Source organism: Brienomyrus brachyistius, chromosome 5 (assembly GCF_023856365.1).
Source record: "Brienomyrus brachyistius isolate T26 chromosome 5, BBRACH_0.4, whole genome shotgun sequence".
NCBI classification, from domain to species: Eukaryota; Metazoa; Chordata; class Actinopteri; order Osteoglossiformes; family Mormyridae; genus Brienomyrus; species Brienomyrus brachyistius.
The window spans coordinates 36,646,936-36,659,971 of NC_064537.1; the positions used below are offsets into that span (position 1 = coordinate 36,646,936).

Genomic DNA, 13,036 nt, shown 5'->3' on the forward strand with positions numbered 1-13,036 from the left:
CTCATCTGCTGTGTCTAGATGATTGCGGAAATTCAAATAGAAATTTGTGGCCCGATATCAATAGGAAAGTGCTCGAGAAACATTTGCCAGCAACATTGATTAAAAGGTTGCCATGTACCGTCACCCAGAGAAGTGTGTTCGCTAGGTATGTTTATCAAATTTGTAGTAATTTTGTGGTAAACTTAGTAATTTATTGTAGATGCTTGACAGTCGTTCTGCTACATGTAAGGCTGAAACTCAAGGAATACAAACAGGGTTCACGCGCAATAAACAACGGCAGGGCAACAAATTCTCCTTACGAAATAAAGAGAACATAAATTGACATTAGAGTCCAAATTCAATAATTTTATAACAAACAAAAGGAAGCAGCAGATATGGGAGGACATTACTGAGGCTGTAAATGCTAAAGGAGTGGAGCAGGGGGACGTCAGAGAGGTTAGGAAGAAATGGAGCGACCTCAAGATGCAGGTAGCTGAGGACTTCCCCAAAGCAGTGCGAACCGGAGGCAGCCCAAAGCCAGATGTGGGGCCATACTCCTCTTTAACTCTTGACATTGTTGGGGAGGATTCCCCATCACTCGTGGGAATTGTAGGAGGTGGGATTGAAACTGGGCTGGCAGTGCAGGCACCCACTCCCTGCTCATCCCCACCTCCAGTATCACAGTCACCTCCACACCCATGTCTAGATACCCCTGCAATTCCCATACCACTGCCACTAATTCCACCTGCAGAGCCAGCATGCAGCCCTCCACCACCACCAGCAAAGTCTGTCAGGCTATCCAAGCCACGGCCAGAGACTGAGGATGCAGAGGCCCTTAACTGTCAATTGTATAAAGTTGAAATTGAAAAAATTAAAGCAGAAACTTTAAAAATTAATTCGGAAAAAGTGAAAATTAACATGGAAAAAATAAAACTAAATTTAGAAATATTAAAATTGCAAGAAGAATTAAAACCAAGGGATATACCTTTGTTATGAATGAGCCCTAGATTAATATAATCTTTCATTCTTAATAGTATGTTACTTGGAAATCAAATAAATCTGAAATATTTCTACTGCAAGCGTTGTGATTGACTATTAATAATGTCATTGGATGATAACTGAAATGAAATGATCCTCTGTTTCCCATTTGCATAAGAACATTGGAATGCTTATCTTCACCTACTCCATCTTGCTTTCCATAAGACACACCGACACATATACAGGTGAGGACAAGCTTAGGGGTCACAGTGCAGGATAAGGTCCTTGCTCAAGGGCCCATAGACAGGTGACTATTCTGCTGAGGCTCGAACCATAACCATGTTTTACTTAATTGTATCCTCATAATTTAAATTAGTTATTTGCATTAGTTGCAGAACAGAATTCAGGGGATTGTATGCTATTTATTGTAGTAGGTCTAGATCTGCCCTAATTATCCAAAGTAGGATGCTGCGAGGTAGTCACGAGCAGCTGCCGCTTCAGCTGGTAGGTTGATCTCATTGTGCAGCGGAATATCTAAGTCTCCATCCACCTCACATCCATCCTCCACCAGAGGTACCTTCCAAGCTATGGCCAAGTTGTGGAGAACAACACAGGCACCTGCTACTACAGCAGCTCTGTCTGGCTCCATTATTATACCTGTCAGTTACAAAATGGTTACACCATAAATTATAGAGGTTAGGTATAGCTTATTTACCTAGACATTATTTGTTCTGAACAGCATTTTATAGGCATTAATGTAAACAGACTATAAACCTAATCACCTCTGTGCAAACAAGTCCACCATTTCTTCAGGACACCTATGCACCGTTCCACCACATTCCTTCCTTCCACATTCTGACGTGTGCTACATTGTAGCACTCCAGCTGCTGATTTGATGGGCTATGGTAAGGTGTCATTAACCATATTCTTAAGGGATATCCGGAGTCTCCCAGCAACCTTCCAGAATATCTTCCTGCTTCAAAGTCTGAACTACTGTAAGCCTAGACTGTCTGAGGATGTAACTGTCATGTTTCAAGCCTGGCCACTTGATCACGCAGTTTGTGATAATAAGGTCGGCATCACAGACAATTTGTGCGTTTATAGAGTGGTAGCCCCTTCTGTTGACATAGTCAATTTTGTGGTCACTAAGTATTTTTATCTTAAAGTGGGTGCCATCCACACATCCTAACACATCTGGAAAGCCGGCGATCGGAAAAAACTTCTGACGGGTTGTATTTTGTTGCACAGGCAGCAGGGGAAAGTGCACGTATGTGTAAATATGTTTATTCAGTGACAGTGCCACTAGTGATGGGAATTCCGGCTCTTTTAAGAGAGCCGGTTCTTATGGCTCGGCTCACTTAAAAGAGCCGGCTCTTTCGGCTCCCAAGTGTCTCTTCAGATTTTTTTTGGTGCTTAAATGAATTTATTACCAGAAATAATGTAAAATTATTAGTGAAATGAATTACTATGGTTGGAAATCACGTGCAATCATTTTAGCCAGTTCCTCATCAATTGTTTTCTGTTTTACTGGAGTCATAGCTTTTTGCAAAAACTGTCTCATAGAGCTCTAGGTTGTAGGTCTACGTGGTTGTGGTTGTGGTGCTGTACTGGATGATGGTGTAGACATTGACAAACTGCAGTAGACAAACTGTCTCTTTTGTTAGTAGCAGGTTCATTTGCTTGTCTTTTTTCTTCCCACTGCACTGATGGATGTACAGTTCTCATGTGCCAATGCAGGGTATTTGTAGAGCCTGTTCGATATGAGATTTTAACCTTGCAAGCTCTACACTCTGCCCTTGTATTATCTATGCAATTGAAATGTTTCCAAATTTTACTCCGTTTCCTGCATTCACTCATTTTGTCGCGCGCCTCCTTCCCTCCTGTTTCTCTGTCTGTGCGTACCATTGCTGTATTTATCTGTGGGTGCGTTCGACTTCACGCTGCCGTTTGCAGCGCTGGCTTAAAGTATTGCATTCTGGTCCCAACACAATGCATCATGGTTAGATTTTTTTGTCAGACTTCAGCCGGCGCTGCAAAACGTCACCATCTGTGACCATGTCATATGGTACAAAAACATCAGAAGAGCAAGACGACTTATAGACCGGGAGCCCAGAGGGGTCAGCCTAGCTGAAAAGCGAACCAATTTCCCTTAGTGTAATCTTGCTGGGGGCATATGACAGTTCATCAGAATGGATGTCTGCCGGGTCCGTGGTGGTGGGTGTGGTTGTGAGGGGTGTGGAAATTAATTCAAATTATTGAGCTAGGTCAGCTCAAAAATGAACTTCTTGAAAATGGTGCTTCAATGTACCTTACACAATCAGGACTTATAAACAGGCACCGCCAGACATTTTTAGTGGTGGGGTACCCTTGGCAGAGTTATGTAACTGCCCTGCAAAAATTGAGCTAGATCAACTGATATCCGAACCAAATGAAACTAGTTGAAACTTGCTCAGTATCAACCCAGGTATCATGAATGAGCATTGCCAGACAGTTTATGTGGTGGGTTACCTGTGGCAGATGTTGCAGAAACCTGTTTGAAGAGGAAGTATCAATCCTGTTGCATTTTATTACTCTGATGTTGAAGAATTGGCAGCAATTTTGTGTCATCATTGTCATCTGTCATATCAGGAAGGAAGCCAAACATTCAAACCATTTTAACTCATCCTATGCTAAATGACCATCAATGACTATCCATAAAACATGGATACACACTTCATAAACCACAGGGATACACACTGCATAAACCACAGTTTTATGAACCACATAAAACCCATAAACCACAGGCAATTTTCAGATCTTCTGTAAATTTTCAAGCCTTTCTACCCCTCATACAATGCATACATGTTTTATTGAAGGCTGGAAGTATGTCAGTTCACATAAGTCTTAGGGTAAGGGTATTGTGTCAACATAAAGAACATATGAAATGAATGTTCATTTTTATTTCATTGAGCTACTCTATGTCTTCAACATCAGAATCGGAGTCTTCACTCCATGTCTCATCATCAGATATGTCCGACAGGTTGTAATCACTGAGTTCATCAAAATCATCTGTGTCCATCTCATTTCCTTCTGACTGACTTAGAATTATTGTCACATCGCTGTCACTCTTTTCAGCATTTTCAATGTTCCCAGTTTTGCCACTATCACAAGGAATCCAGAACTGATGGTCCATCAAACCATGTGGGTTGCAACAAGCCTTCCTTGCAACACCATCCATAATCCGTGGGAGAGAGGCCTTGATCAGGTGATGCTGTGTTGGCATGGCTCCACAAAACAGTAACATAGTGAGCTCTCATCATCTTTTTCTTGAGCGTTTGACGTGATGGTGGCAACAGTGCACAGTCAACCTTCTTGATGTTGGCTAGTGGGTTTTCCTGAAAGAATTGAAACAGCAATTGTAAATTAAATATGCTGTTGCAGAGTAGTATGAAATTAGTATATATCTTTTCTGCGCATCTTAGCAGAAAAATGTTCATGACAGAAGTGGGCTGTTAGCTATTCCTGTAACATACCTTATCTATTTTGCCAGACATTTGCATCAGTTTAGTGTAGCGTGCTTTATCCACATCTTGTTCTTTGCTTTGGCCATACATTCTGCAGACAAATTCAGATGCAACTTCAAAGTCAACAGCACCATCAACTTGACCCATATTGGTGAAGAGGTTGAGGAAGCGCCCAGTGTCATCCTTCTCAATTAGGTCCAGGGCTTTGACCTTGCCTTTCCTGAAACGATAATGTATACCAGCATTGTAATTACTGCTAAAGTCATTTTTCCATGAGTTGAAAGTAACTACCTGTACATGGAGATATGAGTTACCTGTACAAATGTACATGTGACCCACTTTCAACGTCTGGGAAACATAGTATATCATAAGTTTGTATGTATGAACTGAAAACAGTGACCTACATGTAGTGAATGTGACATGCTGCACCAGAGGAGGCTAACTGTCTTCAAGGTCTTTCATGACTTGGCTTCAATATGTTTTTATACCCACAAAGACTGTCGTAAATAAATAACTGTCACGCCCAGCTCATACGATCCCCGTGTGTGCCACGCCCCCCGGATTACCCACGTGTTCTTTCCCGATTGTACCCAGCTGTGTCTGATTATTTTCAATCAGTCCTGTGTACGTCAGTCCGTGTCTTACCTGAGTCCTTTGTCTGTCATTGATGTTAGTTGGCGTTCGATGTTTCCCTCTCCGAGTTCCTTGATTAAACCCCTAGTTTTGCCCCGTATTTGCCTGTCTGCCTGCTCCTTTCACGCCTGCCCGCACGATCACCGCTTCCCGCGATTGTCACAATAACAAGCATGATTATTAATTAATGGCACATTATGTGACCCAGGGTGACACATGTTATCAAATGATGGCATAAATAATAATCGTACCTGTAGAATGCTGATGTGAAATCGCATCCAGTAAATGCATGATAGCCTGACAGTGCTTTGGAAAGTCCTGTTTTCCTTCCCTCGAGGACATCAACTATATTGGTGACATTGATATATCGCCTGCTGTTACCAATTCCACAGTCCATTACAACTTGGGTCATGGACCTAAGTTCAGCTCGCTGACTTCCAAGGACCCCAATGAGTATTACCAGAACATCAGTGTCTGAAGCTCGCACGAGGACAGTACTGGCAGTGAATTTGCTTAGATGGAAAGCAATTAGCGTATCTGCTTCTTCATGGTCAGCCTGCAGATGAACAGGTCTGGTAACTGAAACCTCTTGAGAATCCTTTGGTTCATATTGCAAACATTCTCCGCCATAGGAAACATACAGGGTCTTTCCATTTAGTATGTTCCAGTAATGGTCTTTCCCCCATTCCTTCAGCAGAAACCTTCCAAGCTCATTTTTGAACACTCCATTGTTTAGCAGTTTCTCTCCTCTTTGCTGAATTGTTTGGTCAGCACTCGTGATCGTGTATACTGAATCCTCTGTCCCACGCAATTTCCTCTCACTATCTTTGATTGAATTTTCTACGTACTTGTCCAGGCAGATGTGTACTTCATCTCCACTACCACCACAAACTACTAAAAGGATCCCCTCTGGAGAGTTTCAAGGAGGTAGGTCTCTGTCTCCTTTTCAGCAGCTCGGCCAGTTGCAAAATTTACCAAAGTGCTTGGTGCTTCATCAATGAAGGGATTGCAGAACTCATCAACTTTGTCACTAAGTACCTTCATTTGCTGGTTGTCCTTTCTAATTCTAGATGGACGGCACTGTGCTGTGGCAGTTTCTCCCACTTCCAGTCCAGCTCTCAGTTCAGTAACTGCCATTGCCCTCTGGGTCATGGTCAGAGACCATCTGCGCATAGCATTTTCGGAATTCCTGAAAGCCACTATCCCCTTCATACTTGATGTTGCATCCCGATTAAGTGTTTGCTCCAAGGAAATATCAACAGCCGACCTGCAGTAGTTCTTTTTTGTCCGACGTACTCAAAATGCCCCCTTCTGAAGTATTTCTCGTAGGTGTGGGTTGGAGGATGTCAGTTTCTGTAAGAAAAGTGTACCCCATCTGGCATAATTTGGACGGTTTAAGGCAAAGAAGACATCTAGTATAGCTGGAAACACGGCAATGTATCCATTGACATCATTTATATTGATGCAGCGTTGGAGCTCTCGGTGAATCCTGTTTATAAGGAATATGTATGTTCCCCAGAACTGTGCCATTGGACCTTTCGTGCCTTCAAGGATGAACTGGAAAAATTTGTTGTATTTCTGAAGGTGCTGCGTTATGATTGGATCAGAAAGTTGGTCCTCAGCTTGGTCTGGGTGCACTGTAGTAATGAAATCTTTAAATGACTCGTATTCTTGCAGAGGAAGCTGTAGAAGGAAATAATCGTACATTTTCTGTTCCAAAACAGTGGCTAGAAGACAATGTATCCTGGTGCAACGGTTGTAGAATTTCCCTTTTATGAAGCCCATCATTGATCCTTCTGCTAAGACCTCTGCTTCTGTCAGCCTAAATTCAATTCCACTTTCACTAATCATGGTACCTATTGCACCATAAAAGGCAAGCTCTGTCTGGAAGTTACCCAGCATGATCAGCAGCTTGTCAAAAATGGGATATTCGAGTGCTTGGATTCAATACGCCTTAAGAGCTACAGCCAAATCATAAGTTACCACTGCGTACTCTTGTCCAGTTTCTCTGGCCACGTTCAATGTCTGAATCATGGTCTCTTTGACAACTGAATTATCTGTTGGCGATTTTGGTATAGGATCCGTATAACAGATGCGCTGAAGAGGGAGGGGGTCCTGTACAAATTTACTGATGAAGCCATCATACAGTGGTGTGTCACTCTTCCTTAGCTGCCAAAGCTAAAGTAAATGTAAATGTAAGCAAATGTAAAGCTTTCAGCTGGGGATGTGGACTTTTATTACACTCATTAGTTGCAGAGCTTGTGACTGTTTCCGTAATACTGGTGAATTTGGCTGCCTTCAGGGATTTTCGAAACACTGGAACATCCTCTTGGCTTCCAATATATGACTTCCTGTTTCGACCATCACGGAATTGGAAGTCCTTTGTGACATCTTCTTCATTGTCATGCTCCGTTATATTTTGATAAGTGTGACCAACAGTGGAGTGAAGACTTGCCTTTCCATCGAGAGTCTCCACGTTTGCATCGTTGTTGTCCCATACACAGGGTGTTGCTCTATCAGGGAGAAGGCGTATTCCATCTGGAGCATCACGCCTATCCGAAGTCACAGAATAAGCAAATTCAGTTTCCAGTCCCTTTGCGTCACTGTAGCTGATGCTGTGGCCTGCTCTGTTAAAGATTTGTAGCACTAACTTTGAACCAGTCAGTGATGACATACCAAGTCCCATTGCAATGTGCTTCCAGGGTTTTACTGTGCCCCGTGACACATTAAAAACTGTATCTGATGCCATTGATGCCACCTTCCTGTCAATGGCACTGGAATGCTGGTCTCACACCTCCAAGAAGACTTCTAAAGAATATGTCCAGCTGCTTTGGGATATCTGGTGCACTTTCCTTGAGATTCTGCACTGTGGCAGGAACAGGTGTTTTGGACTTGGGTAGCTGCATAATGAGTGAACGCAGGTGGAGTGCAGCCCATCTTAGTTTTTCATTTTCCTCATGTTCCTGAGCATCGTGGAATATTTGTGACCTTGCTTCCTCGTCAGTGAGTGATGAAGCACAAATGTAGTTTCCCCTTCGCTGGTCTGCCAGTTGGACCCGGATTTTTCCAGCAAATTTATCTTGAAACTTTCTAATCAGGTTCTGGGATGAGTATGAAGAAATGTCTTCGGGTTTACCCCCATTACTTGTGTACACCAATTTGTACGTATGTAACAAGGATGACACCAGTAAAGCTTTTTTATTTTTGACAACTTCCATGTTAATCAGGCCACAGAGTGACGAAAAAGCTCTCTTATGGAATTCATGAGGTGTTGCTTTGCTATGCCTTGCTATTTCTGTCTCATGCATAAACTGAACTCTGCATGATTTATGATATTTACCCTCCTTCGCAACAAGATTAACATCACCCAATATTAAGCTTTTGAAGCGTTCATTTCTTGACCGTTCTACCAGTGTATCACAACCCCCATCTGTTGCAATTGACATAAGCCCTTCCTCTTTACCCCTCTTCTTTTTTCTGTTCTTCCCACAAAAGATACATTGTCGTTTCAGGATACCACGATTTCCTTTCTCTGGTAAAGTGCTGTTTGTTATTGTCTCCCTCCGTGCTTTCTTTGGCTGAGGTTCAGATCCAGTTCCATCTTTTGGTCTCTTCACTGCTGTGTACAGTCGATGGCAAGAAGGGTGGTACAATTTCCCTTGAACATCACTGCTGACAATTCTCTTGGTGACCTCTTCGTATTTGTCACTCCTCAGGGTAGTTCGAAAACCTGCTGCAGATTTCAGTGATGGTCCTGTTGTGTCAGAATAAGTTTTTATCTTGCTATCTTCTTCAGTTGACTTTTTACAAATTATACACTTTGATACAGTGGTTGCATTGCCCTTAAAATAAACAGGACATGTGTTGAAGGTTATGATAAACCATTTGGTAGTAGTGAAAATTTAACTGGCTGGAGCCATCAGAAAAAATGCCAAGTGATTTTGAATTTCTTAACATGTATTAGAGGAGGAGATAAAGAAATCATTTGCTGGAATTCAAAGGGTTCATGGCAAATCCAACACACATATTATTTCTAAATACAGATACTAATCCAAAAATCCTAGTGTATAAATTAGAGTTATGACATGCATACCTCCTGAACAACAGTTTTAGATTGATCCTCTTCTTCCTGGGCTGGCTTGCTGTTGTAATTTGATGCAAGTGTACAAGAAGCAGAGTTCACTTTGATCAATTTCACCTCTGCACTGATACCGCACTTGAAAAGAAGATTCATCTGGATCCATTTTTACCAAGAATTGAATCTGAAACAATGTTCATGCTGTGAACCACAGTGGATATTAATTGATGTGGTCTTCCCAGCTCGCCCCCTTATCAGGATCTTAACAGGTAAACACAATCATATGGGTTAACAACTAGCTTAGACAAGTGTACTCTGCTTCCTGTTAAGTATCAGGATTTGTTAAATTTCAATCCCTTTTTACAAGAAATCACTTAGCTATTTCCAAAATATGGCCATAGAATGACCCCTATTCCTATGTCCCTGCAGGAAGTAGAAACATGTATCATGATGCTATCCCTTGACCTTCCCTAAGATCTTTACCTGAGTTTTTGACTAAAACTTCAAACAAGTGAGGAGAGGGTGCTCAAACATGAGCCTTAATTTAAAAAACCTGGACATAAACTTAAAAAAAGCTACTGATTTTGGAATTTTTTGAAATAGTAAAAAAGCATAACACTTACCGTATTTTTACGCATATAACACGCACACGTGTATAACGCGCCCACGCGTATAGCACGCGGGAACAAAGGAATTATGTAAAAAAAAATTCTGCATAGCGCGCCCATGCGTATACCGCGCATGCTGCCCATTGAACTGAAAACTCCTCCCGCCACCCCCAGACATAGATCATACATAGAAAGACAGAGAACAGCTAATCAGCATAACAAATCATAATCATGATCAAATCATTTCATTAGTTTTGTTTCGATAGGACATTTTTATCTACATTAAAATATTAACATACGACATTAACCATGTAAAACAAATTTTGCATGACGCGCACACGGAGATACCCCGCGGGAGGTTTGAACGGTCTGTGAAAACACATATAGCGTGCGCGTTATATGCGTAAAAATACCGTACCTCTTAGAACAGATGATAACCAGAATATCCTATATCCATTTCATTGTATCAAATGGGAATGAAGACCACCCAAAAATCCAAATTCCAGAAAGTTTATATCAAATGGGAAATGGAGATCACAGAAAAATCCAAATTCCAGAAAGTAAAACAGAATTTTACATACAGCACAATAGTTTTGTTTCCTAGCCTAGGCTCTTCATTACTTCATGATTTCAGATTTTGTACTGCAGTGAATTCTCATAGCAACATGATAATAAACGTGACTAAAGCCTATCACCTGTTTAACCAGGTCAAGTTAATCCAAAGCAGCCTACACCTGTTAGTACATTTGTACACATCACCTAAGTGTCCTGATTAGTGACAGCCTTATTAATTTGATATTAGTTTTTCTTTCAGATTTTCTATTTTTTCATGATCGCCTGCACTTCTACAGACAAGGCTTTTGCCATAGATATTCTCTGAACTGCCAGAAGTTTTGGAAGGGGCCCTTGCGGCACATCTGCCACAGGTAACCCACCACAGAAACTGTCTGGCAATGTTCATTCATGATACCTGGGTTGATACTGAACCAATTCCAACTAGTTTCATTCAGTTCGGATATCTATATCAGCTGATCTAGCTCAAACTTTGGTGTGTCTGGCAGGGATAACCCACCACAGAAACTGTCTGGCAATGTTCATTCATGATACCTGGGTTGATACTGAACCAATTCCAGCTAGTTTCATTCAGTTCGGATGTAAGCTGATTTAGCTCAGTTTTGGGTGTGGTCTTTTTGGGCGTGTCTGGCAGGGGTAACCCACCACAGAAACTGTCTGGCAATATTCATTCATGATACCTGGGTTGATACTGAACAAATTCCAGCTAGTTTCATTCAGTTCGGGTGTAAGCTGATTTAGCTCAATTTTGGGTGTGGTCTTTTTGGGCGTGTCTGGCAGGGGTAACCCACCACAGAAACTGTCTGGCAACGCTCATTCATGATACCTGGTTTGATACTGAACAAGTTTCAACTAGTTTCATTTGGTTCGGATATCAGCTGATCTAGCTCAATTTTTGCAGGGCAGTTACATAACTCTGCCAAGGGTACCCCACCACTAAAAATGTCTGGCGGTGCCTGTTTATAAGTCCTGATTGTGTAAGGTACATTGAAGCACCATTTTCAAGAAGTTCATTTTTGAGCTGACCTAGCTCAATAATTTGAATTCATTTCCACACTCCTCACAACCACACCCACCACCACGGACCCGGCAGACATCCATTCTGATGAACTGTCATATGCCCCCAGCAAGATTACACTAAGGGAAATTGGTTCGCTTTTCAGCTAGGCTGACCCCTCTGGGCTCCCGGTCTAGTAAAGCCCAAGTCGAACGTACCCTGTAGCAGCGCCCCTCCCCCTCCTGCTCAGTGCAGACACGCATCGTGTAGCTGACCAATCCGTGCGGGTGGAGAAAAAAAATAGAGAGAAAAAAAGCGGCATTGACTCCGGCTCACTGGCGGGAGCCGGCTCTGATCGTTCACTTCAAAGAGTCGGCTCCAAGAGCCGTTTCGTTCGCGACCGACACATCACTAACTGCCACTGCTCTCACGGCTCTGCACACGGTGGATTTGTGTACGTGCATCGAGTCGCCCACAAGACTTTGAAAGGAGCCGGTGGCAAAGCACCTGAGTGCCAGACATACTTGTCAAGCCGGACTGAGGGCTACGTTTCTGTCCGTATCATGCTGTAGATCGGCAGCTAACAAATCGGTAATTTTTTGTAATTCGGCACGACGAAAACGAAACCGAGTATACAGATCAATGTCATCATATTCTTCAAAGGGATGTAATTTCAGTCACGAATTACTATTTCTCTACGTAAACCACGTTTAATTACGTCTTCACACCGTTTAAAACGGATAGCCATTTTCACCACTTTTTAACATCTTTCTTACGATGTTTAATACGCCTAATGTTAAGGTAGTGTAAAATTTACGCTATAACTTAGTACTACTTTGAAACTAAGAGCGTGGTGCTATCGATAATATTTTAGTAGTGCATAAACTCGAACGTAGGGCCAGCTTACGTCCATCGTAGGCTAAGATTGAATTTACTCCTAGGTGGTGCAACCCACTGCAGGGCCCCACCTAGCAGGGGAGAAAAAAAGGGCTGAGGCCAGGAGGAAGTTGCACCGCAGCAGCACCTTGTGTTGACTGTCCCCAGAAATGGGTGCCTGGCTGTGGGAGTCGGTATGTGTCGGGTTCCCTGACCAGAGAGACCCCCTGGAAGGGGCATTAGGTCCCTTAAAGGTGCCCAAGAGGAAGTGTCGGCGCCGTGGGGGATCTACCATGCCAGCGCCCGGCAGTAGCTAGTCACACCAGCACTCAGGGAGCTACCTACCCTGTCATTGAAGTCGACGCACTGACGGCTGTCTTGTGTCTGACTTCCCTGTATTTCCACATTGGATTTGGTGTTTGATGCTCGTCGGCTGCCCGTTACAATCCTAATAAGGACCACAATAAAGAACGTGTTCTTCCTGGCAAGCAAGTCTCCTCTTCCTTTGTTGCTCTCGTAATGCCTCAGTTCACCCGGCACTACAATATGTTTGTTGTTTCCTTTATTTGGCAAAAATTGTTTTTTTTTTTTTTTTTGGCTGGAACTAAAGTCATGATTTTTATAACATTTCTATGGAAAAATACCTCCCATTTTATGATTTCTTGATTAATGAACGATACTTTATTACAAATTGGCTGGTAATGTCAAGAACTACCTGTAATGCTTATTCGGCTGATTTGTTTTAGATCATTCCATAATTATATCCTTTAATGTGAGTTTACAAGACTATCAGTAGCTCCCTGTGAATGGA

At 42.4% G+C, this 13,036-nt stretch overlaps 1 protein-coding gene across 2 annotated transcripts; it reads right to left on the bottom strand.

The window, feature by feature from the left end:
- Positions 1–3,685: 3,685 nt before the first annotated feature.
- On the bottom strand, positions 3,686–12,743 carry LOC125741923 (uncharacterized). Of its 2 annotated transcripts, none has more exons than XM_049013455.1 (3): positions 12,571–12,743; positions 4,470–4,680; positions 3,686–4,331 (listed from the first exon to the last, which is right to left on the bottom strand). In XM_049013455.1, exons 1-3 carry the CDS (start codon positions 12,630–12,632, stop codon positions 4,101–4,103), a joined length of 504 nt encoding a protein of 167 aa, XP_048869412.1. In that variant the 5' UTR covers positions 12,633–12,743; the 3' UTR covers positions 3,686–4,100. The 2 variants fall into 2 exon arrangements, with proteins under 2 accessions (XP_048869412.1, XP_048869414.1); XM_049013457.1 differs by lacking the exon at positions 12,571–12,743 and adding an exon at positions 5,345–5,993.
- Positions 12,744–13,036: the final 293 nt, after the last annotated feature.

Coding starts and splice junctions, on each gene's coding strand:
- LOC125741923 (XM_049013457.1), bottom strand. CDS start 5,505: ATGACCCAAGTTGTAATGGACTGTGGAATTGGTAACAGCAGGCGATAT. Junction 4,681..5,344: donor TTCACATCAGCATTCTACAG/GTACGATTATTA, acceptor TTATCGTTTCAG/GAAAGGCAAGGTCAAAGCCC. Junction 4,332..4,469: donor TGTCTGGCAAAATAGATAAG/GTATGTTACAGG, acceptor CAATTCTTTCAG/GAAAACCCACTAGCCAACAT.